Genomic DNA, 25903 nt, shown 5'->3' with positions numbered 1-25903 from the left:
CTTGAAAAACATAATTATCCCCAACAAGGGAAGCATGCTTGAAATATGTGAGCCGTATAATTAGATAGTAGATGAGATGGACTGACACATTTACTTCACATTACATGCACAAGATTTCAAAATAGTCCCTCCCTTTGAACTTGATCATACCCGATTTCCACCTTATAGAGATAATACTTTAATATCACTAGAGCCACTAGAGTTCAAAATACCTAGCCCTCTCCATCCCATTGTGCACACTTTCTATCTCACACCTGGAATGAAAATTTTAACCCTACATGCATGTCTCTAAACACCCCATATATCCCTAGTGGCGTCCATTCTACATGTCAGGGCAACAGAGTCCTATTTATAGGACTCAAGGACCTATTGTGTGCATTCATTATGTGATTACTACTCTTGGACTCTTGGCCTATTGGCCAACGCATCCATACATTGGGATTGCATGGGCTGGTGGTACGGGATGCTGATCCTTCAGGTGTTGTCGTGACCCGAAGTGCTGCTAGCTCCCAAGCTCATGGGTGAGCCCATTTTGGCTCTATAGCTAGGAGGCGAGTCTAATGTCTGACCTTTTATTGTGAGTTCACCTTGCGTCATGTCTGGTGTGCAAGTTGGATCTTAGGGGGACATTTCACAACTAATTAAAAAAGACACTACCATCCATCACATGCAGTATAAGACTTTTGATATAGTGATAAACAATATGCCAAATCAGAGAGAAAATGGATGAGTTGACATTACCACATAAAATATCAAAACTGTTTTCACAGCATCATACAACAAAAATGCATAAGCAGTTCCACACAATGCATCATGTGTCCAATTTAGCATTGCTATACAGTTGTTGCCCCTATACAGTGAAAATGCTCTAGAAAGCACTTCTTTAAGGCATAATTTCATGACACCATCTATCTTTGGTTAAGAAAAAGTTGTGTTTGTTGTTTAGTCATTTATGATGCCTCTTTTTTCAGAAACGTGATATCCAGCTTGATGCTATATTTATGAACTACATAGATATACTTCACAAGGAGCATGCAAAGTGGCACCTATAGACATTGCCAATGTTTGAGAGTGAGTTTAGAGTTTGCAGTTTTGGAAAACTGTACTTGATGGTTTGAGAGTGAGTTTAGAGTTTGCAGTTTTGGAAAACTGTACTTGATGACAATACAGAAGGGTAACTAACTATAAATCACTGCCATGTTCAGAATATGTTGACAGCTGAGTGCAGTGTCTTTAAACTGCACATCAGTCCTCTGAGGAATATCCGAGGGATATTGCTACTCATCATCTTTGTAAGGGTACTCCTCTGGTACCTGCTTTAAGAGTTTCAACTTCATTTCATAAGCATCATCCCCACGTAAAACATCACGAGCCCATCTTACTTCAGTTCTCATGGATACCTACAATGCAGCAAGGAATGAGTCAATCATACTAGAAAGAGATCACACCTTTCATTAAATGCAAACAGTAGTAAGGCAGTTACCATTTCTAACGCTCCTCGAATGACACCGCACAAAATATTGCAGTAGTAGAGGCCTTGACAGGTCTCCGGCAGTTCCACAAAATCAACTAGTGGGTTATCATCCAGGGTGAGACTGCATTCAGTACCATCCACATCCCAGTTTGATACAGTTGCTGTCACGCCCAGGAACATCTTAAAACCTACCTATGAAGATATCAACAAAGTGGTGCTAAAATGTAAGAAAATCACCATCAGAACAAAAAATGGAGTGGAGAAACATAAGACAACTTTGCAGTCTCATACAGCTAATTGGATGGTCATATCTTTTAAAATTGTATTATACCTGTTACAACAAGCAATTATTATGTAGGTAATGATACGCATGAAAAGGTTGGTGATAACGGGGTAATTTTTTAAGAGGCCTTTCAAAGCTGTTAGGGGCCAGAGTGTCTGAGGGTTCCACGATCGATATTTGAGGCCATCTTGGCTTGAAAGTGTACCACATCCAAATTGCACTTAAGCTGTTTCAGTGCCATCTTAGCTTTAACCTCTACCATATTCAAATTGCACTGCAGATATCTCACTGATCCCCATAACTAGGCTTCTAATTTTTATCACCTTTACAGTCAACATCAAAAGGGAAAAAAGGAAACAGACAACAAAAAGTTGTTAACTAGTAAGCATATGCATAATCCTTCACCATGTTTTCTTTTGAATAAGATTCTGCAATGTCAAGACACAGAGAAGTAAAAACCTACTGAACAAGATGGTCATAAAAGTCAAGAAAGGCAAATAAATTTTGATAGAGCAACTACGAAAGAGCCCGGTGAAGGATATACTGTTGGCTCTCACTGTTTTACAATCTTTAGGTATTAACATGGAGCTTTTTTTAGCATAATTGACTAAATGGGTATGTATGCAGACATGCATGAGTACATTGTACTTTAATATATCTGTGTGTATCCCTTCTGCAAGGATATAGCACATTTATGCCTTCAATCATAGCCAAGTAAATAAGGCATTGATAATCCAGCAATGACCTATTTCTCCCAAACATGTCTTAAGAGCTTAATCAGGTGTTTTAACAAATTTGGAAACATTTTTGTTTCTAGGAGAGATAAAAACCTTTGCGATAACTTCTGCTGTCTCTCTAAAATCTGTGCACCTTGTCACATTGGATTTCGATAGAAAGTCATCAATTAATCGAATGCCGATGTGATAACCCCTAACACAAGATTCACAAAAAAAACCAAGACAAAAATCAAATCCATCCTTCCACCACAAGTGCATGTACAAGCAAACAATTTCTATTTTATTCAGAGTTGAAAATATATTTGTCTCCCTATTTTGATTGGCCCTCCCATCCCCCACCCCCCTCCCCCTTTTTCTTTTCTTTTTTATTGAGGTCCAATGATCCCTTTTACACTGCAATGTACACATTGGATAAACAGGCAGATAATCCACATTGACATCATTTTCCTAAACTTCTCAACATCGAAAAGTGTTTTCTTAATCTTGTCAGCATTGAAACCATTTTTTTTATCTTCTCCAAAATAAAACTATGTTTAAAATACACAATCAGCATAAATAAAACACAGTTGACCCAGAAGTTAATAACACCTTGGATTTCAATTTATTATAACAACCACCCATGAGATACTCAGGCAATTTAACACAGCCACAGACACTCCTGCTCATACTCCCCGCACCTAGTGCTCACAGTTGCCCCATCCAGCACTCGTGATCTCACTGTAGACTAACCAGAGCAAATTATGACCACAATCACTAGGAAGACCAGCACACAATCCATAATGCTGCTCACAATCACGTCCAGCAATCACAAATCACAACAAAGGCTTGTTTCCTCTTGGTGGCATTCATCATGACCCCTTGAATAGGTCATGTAAGATCTCTGCATGGCAAGACTGCCAACTGCCCCATCATTGAAACATCTGGCTACTCACTAAAGTTAGCAGCCCAGTTGGTCTAACCCTGCCCAACAGTAAAATGGGATGGCCTGCTACCAACTGCTTTTCTCCTACAACCATCAGATCCCAGGGTCAAACCAGGCTACTATTACATGTCTACTAGGATAGCCACGTCATCAAGTGCACTACATTCTCCATTGCTTAAAAGTGCAGTTGTCATAATCTATGATGCACTCATCCAAATCCATGAACGTGCAACCTGCCCCATGAAAAATGCCAAGGCTCAATTTTACCAAGTGGTAGCCTTCCAATCCTATTTTTTAGCATTATCTATATTATTAAATTACTTTTTAACTTTAAACTTTTAAAAATTAAATTTAATAATTATTTTGGCTAATAAAATGTCTCAGGCCAATATCTAGCACTAGATACCACCTAGTATCTGTACAGTATTACTTAAGACAGCTTTTGCCTTGGACATCCATTGATTTCCTCAAGTCCTTGGCTTATAAAAATGAAATAAGCTCAATAACACTTCACATGTGCAACACATACTTAACATTTGATTAAAATTAGTTCAAATGTTAAGTAAAGCAATCAAAATTTCACGTCCTCATGACAAGCCATATGCGTGAGAAGGTCACCTATGATGCTTCTTGTTTAGATGATTTCCTTTATGTAACCAACTTTCTATATATCAACTATTATCAAGATATATTGGCTCAATTAATTTGATGCTCATATATATCTTGAAAGACAATTTGTATTATTTAAGCGTTTCAAAATATTTTTAAATGTTCATCTTTTTATTCAAGGGTGACGATAACTTTTTCACTCGTGTAGTCACATTCACTAGAAGCCCATATAATAAGTGATTTCAAAATGCAAAATCAAATGATCATGATCAAAGAAACAAACTATAAATCAATGAAACTATACAATTAAGCTCTTCAGAATCCAACTTTGGCGATTCCTAAAATTTAGGAGGTTGCTATTTTTTAAAGTTACTCTGATGGAAATTCTATTCATATTGCAAGCTTCAAAATTTCACAAAGAATAATTTTGTCTTCAACAACTATCTCAAATTCTTAACCATTTGAGAGGTTTTTAGTCCCTATACTTGTCATTTTGCTCAACACTAATCATTTTTAGCAAACACTTGTTATTTTTAGCCTCTGCTTTCCACTTTTGAGCTCCCAAGCTCCACAACTATATATCGAAGGTCTCTCTCTTCATTTCCAACAAGAGCTAACGCTGAAATTTCAGCGACATGCTTATCGAGTACTCGTTCAAGAAGCTCTTTCTACTCAGCCTAAACACATCAAAGCATAAGAGAAGGAAATCTGTTTGCTATCTAGTTTAAATAGAAATTTGGGTTTCAAAAACCTAATTTTCAAAATTACAACAAATAAATCTGATTAATAACCTGTAAAGGGAGGGATGATTCCCCTCTCAACATGGTGTCATCTCTCTTCTTTCGCTCTCTAAGTCTCTCCCCCTTTGTTTTCCAAATTTCATGGTGATAATTGATCAAGTTGGTCAAGTTCAAAGTATCGGCGTTCTCACATTCTTCCCCACACTTACATTGATATCAAAGCAAGGACTTCTTCCTTGTAGAAACTTTTTTGGGGTGGCAAGAACTTTAGGGTCAATATTATCATCAAGGTTCACCATGTCAAGTGAAACCAACCTTTCTTCTTGGAAAGAGTGGTCATTCCCTAATTAAGCACTTAATTACAACAATTAGCAAATGAACACAACTTAAAATGCACAAATTACCTTAATAATCTTGAACATTGGACAACCTGTTGGCCCCAAAATTGGCGCCCCTTTCGGTATTTCTTTAACTTGATTACTAATGGAATGAGTACAAGTTGAGATTTACAATCTCCTTTGTTGTAACAACAATTAGCACTCACTTTGGCCAAGAGCCCCTTGATTTTTCACCTAAGACTTGCATGAATGGAACCTCCACTGGTCAAATACTACCCCAAATTACAATGAATGTGCTGGCACCTCAAATCCATGACAATAATACAAATTTCAGATGCTGAATTCAATATGCAATGCCTTCACCAATTGGCATGGATCACGAGGTGGCTGTCAAACCCTAATTTTTGCAAAAATTTAGGATTCATAACAAAGATCTCTTTACTGTCCACCAAATTCGGCTGAGATTTGCTCAAAATGAGCTGAGAAATATTGAGATCTCCTAAGGATGGTGAAGGGGAGCTACAAGCTCTACCCCGAGACCTACGGACCACTTATTGCTCAAGTGTTTCGAACTGAGCGGCCATGGCTACCTCTCACAAAGCTGATACGCAATGCCTACCTTACGGGTGTAGTGAGCTTACCTTGATGCTCGATCGAGTACCCTCCTCTTTCTTGCACACCGGTAGCTCCACGATCCTTGAGGCAAGCTCAAGCAACCTCAATCCCTCTCCCATGAGCTTCATCCTCCATAGCCACGCGCGAGACAAGAGAAGAGAAGAGAGAAGGGGAAGAGAAGAGAGAAGATGATGAGCTTCTTCTCCAAGATCCCTCACTCTCACACAATCACTCCCTCACACTCTCTCAATCCCTCTCTCAAGCACAAGCAAGAAGGCAAGAAACAAGAGAAGAAGAAGAAGCTTTGGCCACACACAAGAATGATCTTCTCATTCACTTTTTGAACTTTATATACATGCCCTACTTTTCATGGGCGGTCATCCCCTTTTTTTACATGGCCGGCCATTAGCCTAGGCCCATTTCTCATTTTCCACCGTTCTAATCTATCCTATTCCCAACTAATGTATACAATTTGCACAGGAGTGAGCCTGGCGCTCTTTTACCAAGATTCGGAAGCGCTTTCACACTTAATGGTGCGCTTTTGACTCTTTTACTTTCCTTGGGCGACTCTAAGACTTCCTGACGGTCGTGCCCGTGCTTTTAATTTTTTCAGGATCTGGTTACCGGTTAAGGCGCCTTTTTCTTCCTTTTGTCCTACACCTTTTGCTATTTCCTTTTTTCCATTTCCCGCTCCTTTGTGCTGCGGTAAACAGATGGGTTGAAAAAGATGAGAGAAAGCTAAGATGAGAGTGAAATCTGATTTTCTTCCCGAGATTCCTAAATTCTACCCACTGCCTGCTGCTTGCTACCTGCTCCAACTTGCATTTCATGCAGTCACCTCTACTGCCAAACACCTCCAAAATGTTGTCACCTCATCAACAATGTTGTTACCAGCCCCTAGAACATGACTCCTTGCTATCCCTTGCTAGCTGAGACTCCCAAATGGCTGTCTTCTGCAACAAATTATTGTTCTCTAATCAAAAAATGAACCAGCATCTCTCTCTCTCTCTCTCTCTCTCTCTCTCTCTCTCTCTCTCTCTCAGTCTCTCTCTCTCAGCTGTAAACTAACTGAATGGCTGAGACCTAGTCCCCCAAAAGCATTTTCTCACTTTGCATGGGCATTTTTGCCAAGTGACAGTCTTCTAAACCCATTTTTCCGCATTATCCGATCATTTTACTCATTTTCAAAATTAAATAATGCTGAAAATTAATTTCAACCCTTTCTAACCTGCCCAAAATTAAATGTGTCCATCCATAATTAAATTGGCTAGGCCATTTGCAACTTAAAGTGGTTCCCAACCTTGATTGACCCTTAGACTAGTATTAATTAATTAATGTTAATCTCTAGTGTCACAACCAACACTTGGCCAAATAATTGTCCTAGGGTCAAAACTGACACCAACTGACCCCCAAAGCCCATCTGGCATAACTTATCACAACTTTTGTCTTTGACACCCACCACTGCATCCTCAGGATCCTTGGTGTACTACCATGAAACAAGTGCCATATGCATCACATGTGCTAAATAACCTTGCACATTTGATTAATAACTTAATCAAATGTTATCAACAAGATTAAAGCATCTCAAAATTTCACAACCCGTGATAGACCTCCCCCTTGAAATCCCTACAATCATCCTCGATTACATTGCATTGTGCCAATGGAAAAGCATGTTGCACTAAAATTTCCATAAGGTATCACAATCACAACATTGCACATTGTTGTTCAACCATGCTACATGCCCCAAACCTGTTGAAATTTTTCAGCCAGCATATACATAACATAAAACTAAAAATCAATCCAAAACTATTGCTAGAAACTCATTCGATGCATCCATAACTCATGTTTCTCAACTATTCTAACTATCAACCATAGGAAAGCATTAATTCAGCGTAAACCATAGCTGAAACTATCAATGGCATTTACTAACATGCTATTGTCTATGAAACCAGCTGTAAACCATTAAAAACTGAACATAATGTGATCATAAACTAATCACTTACTAATCTGAGAACTGATCACAAACTACTCCAAATGTGATCCCAAACTAATCACAAACTCATTGCAAAAACTGACCAACAATCAATGCAAAATTGATCCTAAAAGCGACCATAAACGATTCTCAAACTAATCATAAGCTGATGCAAAAGTATAGTTCCAGTGCTCAGGTGAAACTCATACTCATCTACATACACCTCACACTGACTAGTACACTAAGTAGTAACCTCATTAGCAAACATACTGTCAACATAGTACCTTAGATGCGTGTTAAATACATCCAAAATCCACTACATATGAGAGTTGTCCATAACTAGAGGAGTGGAAGTGCTACCTCCCCTGCGAGCATCAAGCAATACTTCGGACCCCTGCTTTGCTAAACTTAACTGAGCCCGAACTAATGTCGGCTCTAATTGGAAAGCATCTAGGTAAAGTTGCAACAACTAAGGATGGTCTATCAAGTCATCCTCTTCCATCCATTTGGTATCCATTGGTGTATAATTCTAAAATTTCACTAAGTATCTCCTAAAAACTTTATCTGTGACCTTTCTTTCCTTATATGCCAAAATCTATTTAGGTACCAAAATCTCATCTAGCTCCTCAACCTTAGGCTGAATTTTAGCAAACATATCCTCTAGCACATCACCATAAAAGGACCTTAATAAACTGATATGAAAGGCATTGTGTATTCGCCAATGTGGAGGTTATTTCAATCAATATGCTACATTGTTGATCTTCTTCAACACCTAGAAGGGCCTGTTGAGATGAGTGTGCAATGGAAATGCGAGACAAAAATGGAGCATGAGCGGTGTTGAGAGTGAGACTAAGCGAATCCCAAGACGAGTGTACCAACAAGTCACGTTACACAAAGAATAAAATGTATTTAAATGTTAAGGTACAAATAAGAGTATATTCACACATGTATAAGTTTATACACACGGAGATTAAAGGGACTTTACACCCAAAGGCTTGAGACTCGAAGGGACTTTACACCCAACAATGTCCCACTGAAAGGCCCGAAGTCGTACCTTTCTTTAGTGCCCGAAGTGGTACCTTTAAGCTAGCCAACTCTCACTAATCGAATGCAATACTTATGCTAAGCCCTTGCAAGACTCTTAGTGAGAACATCTGCAAAGTTATCTTGGGTTTTGACCTTAGTGAATGTGACAAGACCATCATCCAAGACCTGTCGAATGAAGTGGTACTTAACATCTATGTGTTTGGTACATGCATGAAACATGACATTCTTAGCCAGACATACGGCACTCTGGCTATCACAACCAAGCCCTAGAGTACGTGAAGAAAGATCAAAATCCTTGACTAAACAACCAAGCCAAATAGCTTCCTTAGAAGCTTCTATAACCAATCTTCCTCCTCACATAGGCTGGTAAATAACCTGATTAAGCACTATTTACAGCAATTAACAAATTCACAAAACTGAAATGCACACTTTACCATATAATCTTGGACATTGGACACCCTGTTGGCCCAGAACTGACGCCCTTTCAATATTTATTTAACTTAATTGAAGAAGAAATTGATGTACAATGGGATTCTCCTGATCCCTTTCGGTATTCCAACTCCCCTTGCTGTCCAAAATGACTAGCAAGTCTTCAATCTGATTTGCCCCTTGATTCGGGCAATCAATGGGCCTTCACCCGCTTTGATGGAGATAGAAAATTCCCCAAATTCAATAATTTGCTAGTCCCTCCACTTGCATAGGCTAAAAACAATTTCAGCCCTCTTGAATCCAAGTCTTGGAGCTTCCAATTTCTAGCATGCTTCCCAAGGCTGCTGCTAAACCTAATTTATGTTGCATATTAGGGTTTACAGCAGAGAAATCTGAAATTTCTTAGCCTCTGGTGATCTCAATGTTGTAATCTTCAGAGAAAGGCTATAGAAAGGCTAGGAGATGAGAGAGAATGCTGAGGAGAGAGAAAATTCAAACTTTCTTTGCGAAAAACTGAAGAAAATCGCCCTATCTCAACAGCTTGTAGATGCAAAGAACTGAAGAAAATCAATCATTTACTGTTGATGCCCTGTCTCAATAGCCTGTAGATGCTATCACCTACTGTTGGTTGGTCTTTTTCTGCCCCTGGCAACCTCACAAGATCCTCCAATGGCTACAAATCAGACAGTAGCATCTCCTCCCTCTCTCTTGCAGGCTGAATACACTAAAAATGTCTCACACACATGCATATATATATATATTAATTTTAATATTTCCTCTACCCTCGTATATATTTCTACACTCCTATACAGCATACTACACTGCAGATTTTATGTGTTACACTATCTCATTTTCTCTCTCTTCTCTCTATGTTCACTCTCTCTCAGTCTTTGTCCTACGATTCCGCATCGTTGCACTCTGACATGGTATCAAAGCAGTAAAGACTGACTGACTGAGTGCTGAACCTATTTGAAGAGGAGATTTCAGCGCGACATAAGGCTGCATTTCCAGGATTCGAGGGCGAGCGGGAGGGCTGCGTATCGGATCAAGGCTGAAGCGAGCATGGGCGTGTGAAAAAGGAGTCCACTTGGTGAATTTGCTGCAAGTTATTATAGTTCAAAGGGGAGGAAGGCTGTATTTTAGGCCTTCCATTGCAGGCTTTACCTTTTTATCGCCTCTGAAGGGTGAAGAAGGTTTGGGCAATGAAGGAACTAACCCTAGAAGGCTGTGTTTACACAATCAAAGGGAGCTGATTTTGCATTTATGCAGGGATTGCAGGTGAACATGTCTACTGAGATTGATTTGGAGTTCCCGATGATCATGGACAAGAAGGTGCCTGTCCTACTGGCTCTTCCAACGGATCAAAAGCTTGATGGTGACAATTACCGTATCTGGCAGGTGATGATGTTGGCCATTTTAGAGTCTTATGATTTGGCGGAACTGGTGATGGAGGAGATTAACAAGCCCTCGGTGAGAGATAAGTCCAAACTCTCTTCCAATGCTCGTGCGGAGTTGACCAAGGCCCAGTCTCATTGGGACAAACTAAATGCCAAGATTCATTCTTTTCTTTTTCTATCTTGCACCACAACCGTGACAGCTCACATCGAGCACTTGACGGTGGCTTGAGAGATATAGTTGGAGCTCGACCAGATATACAACCGGATGACCAGGATGAAGAGGGTTTCTTTGGAGATGCAGATGCGGACCTTGTCCGTGAACAAGTCTTCTTCGCTTCGGAAACACATCAACAAGCTTTGGCAGTTTCAAATGCAAGTTCAAAATGCGGGGAAGCCTATTTTCTCCAAAGACACGACGATCATTTTACTGTCCCAATTGCTGTCATTATTCGATACCTTTTATTCCGCTCTTATTGCATCAAGGCGGGAGTCGACTCTTCGGTGGAAAGAGGATGTTTCTATGGTCTTGGACCAAGAGAAATAGTTGAAGGGACAGAATGCTTCCAACTCGAAGGCATTGGTTGGTCAAGCCGCTCAGAAGAAGGGGAAGGACCAAAAGAAGGAGGAGGACAACAAATCCAAGAGGAACAAGGAGAAGGAATCGACTTGTCATATTTGTGGTAAGACCAGTCCTGGAAAAAGGATTGCCCTGACAAAGACAAAAAGGACACCAAGAAGAAGGACACGAAGGATTCTGGAGCGGTGGTTGCGCCCTCATTAGCTGCTTTTCTACACTTAGCAATCATTGAGAACTCTACAGCAAAGACTTCTGATGCTGCGATGGCAGCTCCCCAGGCTCGTAAGTGGATCGTGGACAGTGATGCCTCCCGGCACATAAACCTTCTCCCGTTGGTGTTGCCCATTTGCGCCCTTCGCGCGGGTAGATTCTCATTGGAGACAGCTCTTCTATGTCTATTGTTGAACGGGGTGAGATGTAGCTTATTCCAGATGGACATGGTGGCACCCACACTTCTGAGGTGTTGCATGTGCCAGGCTTGGGGTATCATTCGCTTTCGGTCCATAAGATTTGTGCTCTTGGCCTCTTGGTGGAGTTTGACAGTGATACTGTTCAAGTCCTTGATCGTGGATTAAGGAAGGTTCTCTCTGTAAGGTATGAGGAGAATGGCATCTACAAATTGAAGTCTTCTACAGCTCTTACTTCTCAGACTCAGTCCGAGCTATGGCATGCTTAGTTTGGCCACCTAAACTATGAGTACCTTCAGAAGGCATCGCGAGGATCGTTTGTCCGAGGTTTGCCGGACAGTAATGAGCCATCAGCCCTATGTCTCCTGCATTCATGGAAAACTGCATTGGGATATGTGATTTCCAACAAAGCTTCAAGGCGGTTTGCTTCACCTATGGAGCTTACCTCTACGGATCTTTGTGGCCCGATGAGGACCGAGTCCTTGAAGGGGAGTTTGTACTTCATATTGATCGTAGATAACTACAGCAAGATGACATGGGTCTATTTCTTGCAATTGAATTCAGAGGCTTTCTCTCACTTCAAGGATTGGCTTCTTTTTTAGAAGAACCGATCTGGCCGGCGATTGAAGATCTTGCGTTCAAACAAGAAAGGTGAATTTATGTCTAATGAGTTTGCTCGTTTTTTTACAGATGGGGACATTCACCGAGAGACCAAGACAGCTTTACATTAGACGTTCGAGATGACAGATTTGGGACTTCTTCATTTCTTCTTAGGTCACAAGATTTATCAGTCTCAGAGGGGGATTTTCATCTCTCAGCAGAGATACATTCAGGAGCTCTTGGTGACTTTTGAGATGGCAACTTATCGAACCATTTCTATTCCTATGGATCCGAACTGGAAGGCCACTTCACACTCAGATTCTCCCTTGAAGGATGCTTCCCGCTACCATCAGTTGATTGGATCCTTGACTTGGCTTCTCAACACTCGTGTTGATCTTTGCTTTGCTATGGATCTTTTGGCAAGGTTCATGAGTGAACTCAAACAAGTGCATTGGCAAGCTGCCCTGAGGATTCTTCGGTATTTGAGGGGGACCTCTGACTTAGGGATTTCTTATCCAGCAGGCACAGATGCTTCAGATCTTGTTCTTGCAGGTTGGAGCGACTCGAATTGAGCTGGTGATGTGGACCACCAGTGGTCTACTACAGGTTACTGTTTTACCTTGGGTACAAGTGTTATCTCTTGAAGTAGCAAGAAGCAGCCCACAATAGCCCTTCTCTTCTACTGATGCGAAGTATCGGGTTGTGTCTTCCACCACATGTGAGATTGTGTGGCTTCGGAGATTGTTAAAGGAGCTTGGCTGCCCCCAGACTCGTTCTACCCTTCTGCGGTGCAACAATGAGAGTTGCATTGCCTTGGTACGAAATCCTGTATTCCATGCTCGGACGAAGCACATTAAGATCCAGTATCACTTTATACGAGAGAAGCTTTTGGATGGACCGTTGATGTGGAGTACTGTAAGACGAAGGATAATCTTGCAAATTTGTTCACGAAGGCACTTCCCCAGGCTCTTCTTTGGCAGAATTCCAGATCCCTCAGTCTTTTGCCCCATCCAGGATCTGAGAGGGAGTGTTAGACAATCGTACGTCAGTGCCACATCAGCAAAGTACGACAAAGCCACGTCAGCACATTACGGATGCCACATCAATAGGCACCACGTCAACAGTCTGCAGTCGGACAGCTTTTCTGCAGTCAGCTGCATTTAATGCAACCGACCTAATGCTAGTATTTCTTATTTTTTTGGCTATATAACCAGTTGGTGGCACACTATTTCATCATTGTAATCTTCAGATCTGTTGGCTAAGACTGACTGCGTGCGAACTGACGGAGATCGAGGTCTTCAAGACGGAGACACAAGGAAATATTTCCTCTACCCCTATGTATATTTCTGCACTCGTATACAACATACTATACTGTTGATTTTCTGTGTTACACTCTCTCTTTTTCTCTATCTCTCTTCTCTCTGTGTTCACTCTCTCTCAGTCTTTGTTCTACGCTTCCACATCGCTACACTCTGACACTTTGACCATCAGATTGGCGTTAGGTACCATTAAATGCCACTTCCTTAGTATCACCAACTGACACTTATGGCCAAATGAATGACCTAGGCTAACAACTGGCACCAGATACCACCAAGTACCTGTGCGACATAACTTATAGCAACTTTTGCCTTTGACATCCTGTGATTTCCTCGGGTCCCAGGCTCGTAAATTTACTCTAACCCCAGTTACACCTCACATGTGCAACATTTACTTAACCATGTGAGGTTTCAAAAATACATGTCCTCATGGCAACTTCTGTGAGACTGAAATACATTCAGTCTCTGTAGTACTCAGTGCCACAATTTTCTGCAACCTTGGACACCAAGAAATAGCCCCACCAGCCAAAATAAAGACATATCCACTGGTAGAGTTTCTAATGTCATGATATCTTGCTATGTCTAAATCACAAAATCCCTACAACTCTAGTGTACCCTTTCCATAGCATATACACTTCTCTTGGGTACCTTTTACGTATCTAAAGATACATTTCACCACTTCCCAATGTGGCTTGCTAAGGTTAGACATAAATCTACTAACAACTCCCACTACATGAGCAATGTTAGTGCAAGTGGCAACCATGGCATATATCAAGGAACCACAAGCTTATGCATAAGATATGCCTTTCATAACACTAGCAGCCCACATCCTTTGGGCAATCAGCTTTGCTAAGCTTTATATGTGGCGGTAAAGGCACACAAGAGGCTTAGCATCAGCCATATTAAACCTATCAAGTACTTTGCTAATATACTTGTCCTATGAGAGAAACAACAAGTGCTGCCCTCTATCTCTTTTAATGCGCTTGCCCAAAATGTGTTTAGCTGCCTCCAAGCCTTTCAATGAGAAGGCTAAACTCAACAACCTTTTAAGAGTATAAAAGTACTCTTATGCTTTTTTGCAATCAGCATGTCATCCACATATAAGACCAGCACAATAAGGCTTCCATCATTAGCCTTTTTAGTGTATAAGCAATGATCTACATGACTGCATTTAAATCCATGGCTAAGCATAAAGGTATCAAACTTTTTGCACCACTGTCTAGGGGCTTGTTTCAGCCCATATAGGCTATGTTTCAGCTTACAAACCAAATGCTCTTTTCCTAGAATAGCAAAACCTTCGAGTTGTTTCATGTGCAGCTCTTCATCCAGGTCACCATGAAGAAAAACAGTCTTCACATCCATCTGATCCAACTCTAAATCTAAGGATGTAATGAGAGCAAACAAAACACGGAGAGTAGTCATCTTTACCACTGGTGAAAAAACCTCTTGGAAGTCTATGCCTTGAGCCTTCCTTCTGTGTATAGCCCTTAGCAACCAAATGTGCCTTATACTTGGGCTTCCCATCAATACATTTCACCTTGTAAACCCATTTGTTAGGAATAGCCTTCCTATCCTTGGGCAAAGGTACAAGCTCCCATGCGTTGTTTGCATACAAAGACTTCATCTCTTCTTGCATAGCAAGCTCCCACTTTCTCTTGTTTTCACATGACTATGCCTCTCTAAATGTCAAAGGCTCACCTTCATCAATCAATAAAATGCAATCCAAAGATAGATGAAACCTCTGCGGCTACCTTCTAACACATATAGACCTTCTTACCCAATGATTTGTATTGTTAGGCAATGGGCCTACATCCTCAAGTATGTGCACACCAGCACTTGGTGGCTGATTTGCAGCAGTCTTGCTACTGTAACTTATTTTCAGCATGTTCTTCTTGTTGTCCTATTCCATCCTGTGCATCTATTTGCTGTCTATTATCTTATGGTTGTAGCACAATAGGTTGTTGCTCATTTTCAACATCAAAAGGAACAGAATCTTCAGCTAATGGTTGCTGAATGGCTGGCTGTTCATGCTGAAATTTGACCTTCTTTTTGTCAAGGTCACCCTATGTAGTATGTTTCAGCAACTTTATCTCATTAAATACTATGTCTCAACTGCGTACTATCTTCTTGCCCTGAGGAAGCCAAACTTTACAACCCATCTCTCCCTCATCTCCATATCCCATGAAGATGCTCTTGATGGATTTCATGTCTAGTTTAGTCCTGTGATTTACAAGAACATGCACAAAGGTATCACAACCAAAGACACGGAAACGGTCAAATAAAGCAAGTTTGCCAAACCAAACCTCTTCAAGAATGCCATTTTCCAATGTACAATTGGGAGAGTGATTGCATACATAAACTACAATTTTAAGAGCCTCTCCCCAAAACTGCTACAAAATATTAGCTATGGAAAGCATGCATCTGACACTTTCACAAAGTGTGCGATTATATCTTTCAGCCATGCCATTTGATACAAGATTATAAGAGGCTATCAAATCCCTCTTAATGCCATGAATCTCACAAAACCTTTTGAACTCATTAGAGACATACTCGCCCCCATTATCCGTTCTTATAGCTTTTAACTTAAGCCCCTTCTATGCGGTAACAAAAGCATGAAACCTTTTAAAGACATCCAACACTTTCTTTTTGCTCTTTAACACATACACCCATGACTTTCTATTGAAATCATCAATAAAAGTGACAAAGTATTATGCACCCCCATGTGAATTAACAAGCATAGTGCATACATCAGAGTGTACTAAATCAAGAGCATTGGATTTCTTAACGACACCACAGTAATAAGGAGATTTCACATGTTTTCTATATATGCAATCATTACAAAAGTCGAGACCATAGCCTTTTACATCAAATCTCCCTAAAGAGAAGAGAACTTGAAGGCCTTTCTAACTCATATGGTTAAATCTTTTGTACCAAAGTTCCATCTGTGAATGAACTTCAACCACAACCAAGAACTTACCCGGTAACGCTTTACAATGCAAACATACAAAGTCCCCTTTTTGCAGTCTTTAACAATCAACATAGAGCCCTTGTGGACCTTCCGAGATCCACCACCAAAGGTAGTAAAATATCCTCTTGCATCAAGCTGCCCAATTGACAATAGACTTTTCTTTATGCCAAGTACATATCTCACATCCTGTAAAATCAGCTCTTGGTCATTTTCAAGGGCCAAGTGAATGATACCTACACCCTCTATCTCACATGCATAGTTATTACCCAAGTAAACCTTGCCTAGGTAACCTGCAGTGTATTCTGAAAAAGACTCCAAAGAGGAAGTAACATGAAAAGAGGCACCACTGTCCAATATCCATGATTGGGACAGCCCATCATGAGTTGAAAGTAGAGCATCAATTATCTCCTTTTTGGTAATGTACATATCACTTGTTGCTGCCATAATATCTACATCATTGCATGATGTTACAACAAGTATCTCTTCAGTGTTAGGAAGCTCTCCAATGACCACACTAAATGCAACATTTGCCTTTGCAACTCCTTTTGAGGAAGAGCTGTCATCATTTTTCTTGTCATCTTTGTTATTTCTTTCTTTATTGCTCTTTCTTGTAGTATCGACAATCGGCTTTTTATGCCTTTACGCCCACAAACACTGATATCAAGTAACATCATGTTGTTTGCCCTTGCTTTTACTCCTGCTTTTTGCCTTTATTTCCTACATTACCCCTCTTCTTTGACCTGCTTTCTCCATTGGACTTTCTTCTTATCTCCTCATTGAGAATAGAGCCCCTAATACCATCAAAGGTTAAAGCAAGCTTGTTGCTTAGTGAAACAACCAAAGACTCCCAGCTATCAAGCAAAGTCATCAACAAGAAAAGAGCCTTCAATTTATCATTGAAGGTCTACAAACCAAAGTCCTGCAACTAACTCAAAGTCCCTATGAAAGCACTCAAATGCTCAGATACTGTCTTCGACTCATCCAACTCCATGTTCACAAGCTTGCGCATGAGATGCACTTGATTCACTGTAGTTGTGTTTTCATAAGTGTCTATGAACTTTTTCCATATGGCATAAGCCGTATAAAGACGCTTAATGTCTGTAAGTACATCCTTAGGCACAGCCATTTTAATATATGCAATGGCCTTCTTGTTTAGTCTAGCCCAATCCTCATCTATCATAGCTGCAGGCTTGGTTCCCAAGAGAGTATCATCACGGTCCCTAAGAAACAAAATGCCTTGCATCCTATCCTTCCACCAGATCAAAGCCAGTGCTATCAAACCTCTTGATTTCAAGAAGAGATTTAGTGTCACTGCTGCTAGAAGCATTAGTGGCCATTATTCAGCAAAATGCAAAGTACCAATGCTATATTTTATGACAATAAATAACAGGCTGAATATTCAGCTAATTTCAGCCCAAAATTTCAAGAAATAAGAGCAAGATTTGATCCAAATACATGTACAGCAGTAGAAAGAATGGCTTTCATCAATAAAACTGAGATTTCAGTATACATTCCATGCATGCACCACTACAAGGTGACTCCCACTTCACCAATATCACCAAAATACATTTGCAACAATCCCAAATCTGTAAATGATCACTAAGACTACTGCACCATGAATATCCAACAATACATCAACTCAACACGAGCTGCCTAATGTGTAGTGAATACATATGTGCCCAAAAGCACTTCTGATACACAAAAAAAACACCAAAATTCTCTGCAATTTCTTCAAAATCTCACAAGTGGGAGATAATAAACTCGAATTTACTTCTTACAGTACCAAGATTACTTCAACAATGTCCCCAAAGTGCATTTCACACATCAATCTGCCCCAACTGCATTAATACATGTTCCCGAAAGCATAAAACAAGCAAATTTAGAAAAATTTTGCAAAAGCCCCTAATTTATTGCGTCCAAATGTGCATCAATGTCAATAAATTCAGCTCAGCTGAGTAAAATTTCATTGATACATGAAAAGCCCCAAAATTTTCATGGCCAATGTGCACAATTTCTGCAATTTCCAGGTCCAATGTCACTGTTATGCATGAAGAGCATCAAATCAGGGAAAAGCCCCAAATTTTCGAGCACAAATCTGCACAAAACTGAGAACTGTGCTTACATGCATGAACTGGGGCTTAGGAAGATGTGCCACATCATCAAAAAAAAAGTCTCACGTGCTATCGCCTAGTCTTTGTCAACTCTCAAATGCGGCCATCTGCCGTCGCCTGGGTCCACGCAATATGCTACCTATACACACCTACTAAAAACACGACGAGAAACTAGCCGATTACTGTCAGAGTGCAGTGGTGCGGAAGCGTAGGACTGAGAGAGAGAGAACGCAGAGAGAGAAGGGAGAGAAAGAGACAGTGTACACTGAAGATCTGCTGTATAAAGAATGCTGAATACAAAGATATATACGGGCGCAGTGCGCTGGACTGCGTGTCTCCACCTCGACGATGCGACCTGCTGTCCACCTCGAAGTCTGCTGCAGTCTGCACTGTCTGCTGTCAGAAATCTGCGAACAGAGACAGAGATCTGCACGGCACCGGTCTGTAATCTGCGACAGAGAATGAATGCCAGACTGCTGAAAACGTCAGCAATAAATAGGCGAAAATCTGCCTAGGATGGGGCGCCAGAATAGGGCGCAGCCTGATAAAAATCAGCTGCAGGCAGTCGGACTGCCATGTGGCAGTCCGACTGCACAGTCCGACTGTGCAGCTGGACTGTGCAGCTGCTGCCTGCTGCTGCCTGCCTGAAAACAGGCTATGATCTCTGACACCCCCTCTCAGAGCCTGGACAGGGCAGAAGCCTGAGGGATCTGGAATGTTGCCGAAGTAGAGCCTGAGGAAGCGCCTTCGTAAACAAATCCGCAAGATTATCCTCCGTCTTGCAATACTCCACAGTGATGGTCTCATCCAAAAGCTTTTCTCGGATGAAGTGGTACTGGATCTCAATGTGCTTCGTCCGGGCATGAAAAACAGGATTCCTCGCCAAGGCAATGCAACTCTCATTGTCACATCGCAGCAATGTAGGACGAGTCTGGGGGCACCCAAGCTCCTCCAACAGTCTCCGAAGCCACACAACCTCGCATGTGGTGGAAGACGCGGCCCGATACTCCGCCTCAGTAGACGAAAGGGCTACCGTGGGCTGCTTCTTGCTACTCCAAGAAATAACACCTGCACCCAAGGTAAAGCAGTAACCTGTTGTAGACCGCCTGTGGTTCACGTCACCGGCCCAATCCGAGTCGCTCCAACCTGCAAGTACAAGATCTGACCCATCTGTCCCTGCGGGGTAATGAATCCCCAAATCAAACGTCCCCCTCAGATACCGAAGTATCCTCTGAGCAGCCTGCCAATGCACCGTCTTAGGTTCACTCATGAACCCTGCCAAGAGCCCAACAGCAAAACATAGATCAACCCTGGTGTTGAGAAGCCAAATCAAAGACCCTATCAACTGTCGATAGCGGGAAGCATCCGCCAAAGGAGAAGCTGAGTGGGAAGTGGCCTTCCAGTTCGGATCCATAGGAGTAGAGAGGGCCCGACAATCTTCCATCTCAAAAGACACCAAGAGCTCCTGAACATATCTCTGTTGGGAGAGAAAGATCCCCCTCTGAGACTGAAAAATCTCATGTCCTAAAAAGAAATGGAGTAGCCCCAAATCCGTCATCTCGAACGTCCGATGTAAAGCTGACTTTGTCTCCTGGACCTGCTGTGCATCATCACCTGTGACAATCAAATCATCAACATATAATACAAACAGCACACAACCATCCTCGGAAGTGTGAACATACAGCTGCGGATCGGCCTTGGACCGCCGATATCCCAACTGAGTCTGGAGGAACGAATCAATCTTCTCGTTCCAAGCTCGCGGGGCCTGCTTGAGACCATACAAGGCCTTCTTCAACCTGTAGACTCTCCCATCTGAAGAACCAAAGCCAGGAGGCTGCGCAACGTAGATCTCCTCCTTCAAATCACCATTCAGGAAGGCCGACTTCACATCCAGCTGATAAACAGGCCATCTCCTATGGCCAGCCAAAGCAAGAACAGTTCTAATGGTTGCCATACGAGCTGTAGGGGCAAAGGTGTCATGACAGTCAATCCCTGGGCGCTGCGCAAAACCCTTAGCAACAAGGCGAGCCTTGTGCTTATCCAAAGTACCATCACTGAGATATTTGGTCTTGAAGACCCACTTGACTCCAATCACCTTCTTCTTCGGGGGGCGTGGCACAAGTGACCAAGTGCCATTCCTCTCAATAGCCTCCAACTCAGCTTCCATAGCTTTCTTCCATGGGGCGGACTGTAAAGCCTCCTTCACGGAGGTGGGCTCTCGATCCTGCATAACTCGGGACATCAAACAATAATTGGAGCACACAAGCTCCGAAGAATGCGCCTGGTGCCTCCGTGACCGCCGCGGACCATCCTGCGGTCCCCACTCCTCAGGAACCCCCTCGATCCCTGAATCACGGAGTGTGTCACGGGCCCAGCGAGGAGGAGGCCGAACCTCCCCTCGTCGTTCTCCATCAGTAGAAGACTCTGGAATGTCCACCGGTGGTAACTCCTCAGTAGGATCCGGTGGAATAGTAGACTCTGTGTCAGAAACAGAATCATAATCAAACGGCACAGGCTCCAGTGGAACTGTAGAAGGAGCCAAACTCTCCCCTGGATCTCCAAGAACGGGATGCTCCTCACCCGTTGAAGAAGCCGGAACCTCCACAAACCGCACATCACGGCTAGTATATACATCCCGCTTGACGGGATCATAGAGTCGGTAGCCTTGGGACTGGGAGCTGTAGCCAACAAATACCTGTTTGCGGGAAGCCGCTTCGAATTTGTCACGGTGAGCTTTGGGAATGTGAACATAGGCATCACACCCAAAGACCTGAAAGTAAGAAACATCTGGCTTCGTACCAAAATACGCCTCAAATGGAGTCATCCCTTCCACGGCCGAAGTAGGAGATCGGTTAAGGATGTGGACTGCAGTAGCCACAGCCTCGGCCCACAGAACCTGGGGGGTCTGTCGGTGCTCCATCATGGTGCGCGCCATCTCGATCACACTGCGGTTCTTCCGTTCGAGAATACCATTTTCTTGTGGAGTATTCGTATTGGCAAACTCCTGGTGAATTCCTCTATCTGCACAAAACCAAGCAAATTCATTAGAGACAAATTCACCTCCCTTGTCGGATCGCAAGGTCTTCAACTTCCGGCCTGATCGGTTCTCCTCAAAGAGAAGCCAATCCTTGAAGTGTGAGAAAGCTTCTGATTTTAGTGCCAAAAAGTAGGCCCATGTCATCCTGCTATAGTCATCCACGATCAGCATGAAGTACGAGCTCCCACGCAGGGACTCATTCCTCATAGGGCCACATAGATCCGTAGATACTAACTCCATCGGTGAAGTAGACCGCCGCGAAGCGGTGTGGGGAATGGCATCTCTATGCTGCTTCCCCCGTATGCAGGAGACACATGGCTGCTGGCTCACCACTATATCCGGCAACCCTCAAACAAGCTGTCCCCGTGACGCCTTCCGAAGATAGTCATAGTTCAGGTGACCAAACCTAGCATGCCATAATTCAGACTGTGACTGTGAGGTAAGAAGAAGAGTAGAGAGGGCAGTGGAAGACTTCAGTTTGTAAATGCCGTTCTCCTCATATCCAGATGATAGAACCTTCCTCGATTCACGATCAAGGACTCGCACTGTAGAACTGTCAAACTCCACCAGAAGACCAAGGGAACAAATCTTATGGACTGAAAGGAGATGGTACCCCAATCCTGGTACATGCAAAACCTCTGAAGTATGGGTGCCACCTCGTCCATCCGGAATAAGCTGCATCTTACCCCGACCTGCAATAGAAACTAAAGAGCTGTCTCCAATGAGAACCTGCCCACGCGAAGGTCGCAGCTGGGCAACACCATCTGATGAAGGAGTCATGTGCCGTGAGGCACCACTATCAATAATCCACTCTCGAGATTGGGAAGCCGCCATCGCAGCATCAGAAGCATTCGGTGAAGCGTCCTCAATGACAACTAAATGTAGAAATGCAGCTGATGAGGGTGCAGCCACCGCTCCAGAATCCTTGGTGTCCTTCTTCTTGGTGTCCTTCGAGTCTTTGTCAGGGCAATCCTTCTTCCAATGGCCAGTCTTTCCACAAATATGGCATGTGGAGTCTTTGTCCTTGTCCTTCTCCTTGTCCTTCTTGGACTTGTTATCCCCCTTCTTCTTCTTTTGGTCCTTCCCCTTCTTCTGAGAGGCTTGACCTGTCAACGCCTCCGTCTTGGAAGCATTCTGTCCCTTTAGCTGTTCCTCTTGGTCCAAGACCATAGGAACCAACTCCTCCCACCGAAGAGTAGACTCTCGCCCCGAAGCAATAAGGGCAGAGTAGAATGTACCGAATCGTGGCGGCAACTGGGACAAGAGTGTAATCGCCATGTCTTCGGAGGAGATCGGCTTCCCCGCATTCTGAACCTGCATCTGTAGCTGCCTTAACTTATTAATGTGTTCCCTTAGCGAAGAAGACTTATTGACGGACAAGGTCCGCATCTGTACCTCCAAAGAAACCCTCTTCATTAGGGTCATCCGATTGTACATTTGATCAAGCTCCAGCCATATCTCACGAGCCACCGTCAAGTGCTCGATGTGAGCGATCACGGCTGTAGTGCATGATAGAAAGAGAAAGGATCGAATCCTGGCATTCAGTTTGTCCCAATGAGACTGGGCCCTGGCCAACTCCGCACGAGCATCGGAAGAGAGTTTGGACTCATCTCTTACCGAGGGCCGGTCAATATCTTCCTGTACCAACTCCGCCAAATCATAGGACTCCAGAATGGCCAACATCATAACGCGCCAAATGCGGTAGTTGTCGCCGTCGAGCTTCTGATCTGTAGGAAGAGCCGGTAGGACAAGCACCTTCCGGTCCATAATCGCCTGGAACTCCAGGTCCATCTCTGTAGACATCTTCACCTGCAATGCCTTCTCAAACGCAAAAGCAGCCCCCTCTGACTGAGTAGACTCAGCCTACTAAGGCTCTTCAGCGTCCCGAAGCTCCTTCACCCGCCGGAGGCGATGAAAAAGCAAAACCTGCACTTTTAGGTTGAAAACTCAAACTTTCTCCGCGACAAACAGCAGTAAACAGCAGCAAATCCACCACCTGTACTCCTTTCCTGTGCGCCCACACTCGTTTCAGCCTTGTTCCAAGGCGCAGCCCTCCTGTCTGCCCTTAAACGCAAAAAACGCAAATTTGTGTCGCGATGGAAACTCCACTTCAGGTTGATTCTGCGCTCAGTCAGCCCTCAAACACTGCTCTGATACCATGTCAGAGTGCAGCGGTGCGGAAGCGTAGGACTGAGAGAGAGAGAACGCAGAGAGAGAAGGGAGAGAAAGAGACAGTGTACACTGAAGATCTGCTGTATAAAGAATGCTGAATACAAAGATATACACGGGCGCAGTGCACTGGACTGCGTGTCTCCACCTCGACGATGCGACCTGCTGTCCACCTCGAAGTCTGCTGCAGTCTGCACTGTCTGCTGTCAGAAATCTGCGAACAGAGACAGAGATCTGCACGGCACCGGTCTGTAATCTGCGACAGAGAATGAATGCCAGACTGCTGAAAACGTCAGCAATAAATAGGCGAAAATCTGCCTAGGATGGGGCGCCAGAATAGGGCGCAGCCTGATAAAAATCAGCTGCAGGCAGTCGGACTACCACGTGGCAGTCCGACTGCACAGTCCGACTGTGCAGCTGGACTGTGCAGCTGCTGCCTGCTGCTGCCTGCCTGAAAACAGGCTATGATCTCTGACAATTACCTACACTTAACTGAAAACGTTGTCACCTACCTACCGCCTGAATCCAACTAACTACAACTTGGTCAAAGCAAACACCTACTGCCCCTCGACTAACTCAAAGGTGACAACCTAACTCCTTCGCGCATGCACTTTGAACTGACTCGCGCTGTCCTCAAGAAGCACGCACTTTATTGCCATAGCTCTAACACCAGTTTGTTGGGATGAGAGCGCAATGGGAATGCGAGACAAAGATGGAGCATGACCAGTGTTGAGAGTGAGAATGAGAGAATCCCAAGATGAGTGTACCAGCAAGTCACGGTACACAAAGAATAAATGTATTTTTATGTTAGGGTATAAACAAAGATGTGTTCACACCTGTATAAGTTTATACACACGGAAATTAAAGGGACTTTACACCCAACAAGGCCCATAGTATCTCATACTCAACTTCGAATACAATTTTTCTCTTCCTTTCATCTTTTTCAACCTTGCCTTTTCAAAACGCAACAATACATAATCGCCTTTTGCAAACTGCAAAGCACATCTATGACAATCAATTGTCCTCTTTTGCTTTTCCTATGATCTCTGAAGTGCATACTTTATCTTTGCATAGGCTGCATCCAAGTTTTCCACATAACAGTCAACCTCAAAGATCTTATCCTTAGTTTGCAAGATAGGTGGTACCTTCTTGCCACCCTCCACTACCTCAAATGGAGCTTTGCTAGTGAAACTATGCACTGTGTTGTTGTAAGCAAAACTCAACCAAGGGCAAATACTACTTCCATTATGTCTTGTGGTCTGAAACACAACACCTCGAAAGATCTAACACTGAAATTTACTTTCTCACACTAACCATCTGTCTGTGGATGGAATGATAATGAGAATTTCAACATGGTATCCATATTCTCAAACAAACCCTTCCAAAATAAACTGGTCATTCGAGGATCTCGATCACTAATGCTCGACTCTGGCATACCATGATACTTAAAGATGTGCTGCAAAAACAATCGTGCCATATGATCGGCCTTTATTTTCTTCCTCACCGAAATGAAATGGGCTTGTTTGCTAGATCTATTGATGATACTCCATATCCTATCATTCCTTGTAAGTGTCCTAGGAAGCTCAAAAATAAAGTCCATTGCAATGCTTTGCCAAGGCCTACCTAAAATAGGCAAGGGCTGCAATAAACCCGGTATCTTTTGCCTATCATGCTTTATCTTCTAACATAAGAAGCATGTCCTAACAAATTGTTCTACATCATGCCTCTCAGAGCTGGCCAATAAAAGAAATGCTCGAATGCCTTGACCATCAATACCTGTATCCTGTACACAAAGAAGCATGACTTTTAGTAATAACTCTAGGCCTTAACTGCTTTGTGACACAGTCATCCATGCATCATCAGAAATGCATCTCTTAGCACAAAGTGTTTACGCCTCTGGCCCTTGCAAAGCAGATCGTAACATTAGCAAAGTCTGAATTAGCAACATATTGCTCTTTCATGGCATTCAACTCCATATGATAAACCATGCTAATGACTTAAATTTGTGGCTTACGTGACAGTGTACCAATCACAACATTCTTTTTACCATCAATATATACAATCTAAAAATGAAACATAGAGAGAAAATTTGCCCCCCCATCTCATATACTTCTCTGACAACTTTGACTACGTCAGAAAGTACCTCAATGTTTGA

General features: G+C 42.8%; 1 protein-coding gene across 1 annotated transcript in view; it reads right to left on the bottom strand.

Moving 5' to 3' along the window:
• Nucleotides 1-1090: 1090 nt before the first annotated feature.
• Nucleotides 1091-25903, bottom strand: part of LOC148022036 (Transport protein particle (TRAPP) component) — a 38203-nt gene continuing 13390 nt past the window's right edge. The window contains exons 3-5 of the mRNA XM_087697635.1: nucleotides 2588-2687; nucleotides 1484-1666; nucleotides 1091-1400 (exon numbers count right to left, since the gene is read on the bottom strand). Of these exons, the coding sequence (XP_087553761.1) occupies nucleotides 1278-1400; nucleotides 1484-1666; nucleotides 2588-2687 (406 nt within the window). The 3' untranslated portion in view covers nucleotides 1091-1277. The remainder of the gene's footprint in view (nucleotides 1401-1483; nucleotides 1667-2587; nucleotides 2688-25903) is intronic.

Source organism: Lygodium microphyllum, chromosome 17 (assembly GCF_053477565.2).
Source record: "Lygodium microphyllum isolate KBCC chromosome 17, Lygodium_microphyllum_v1.1.10, whole genome shotgun sequence".
In the NCBI taxonomy this organism is placed as follows: Eukaryota; Viridiplantae; Streptophyta; class Polypodiopsida; order Schizaeales; family Lygodiaceae; genus Lygodium; species Lygodium microphyllum.
Note: the sequence above shows the minus strand (reverse complement) of the source record. Positions and strands in the feature narration are given on the sequence as shown.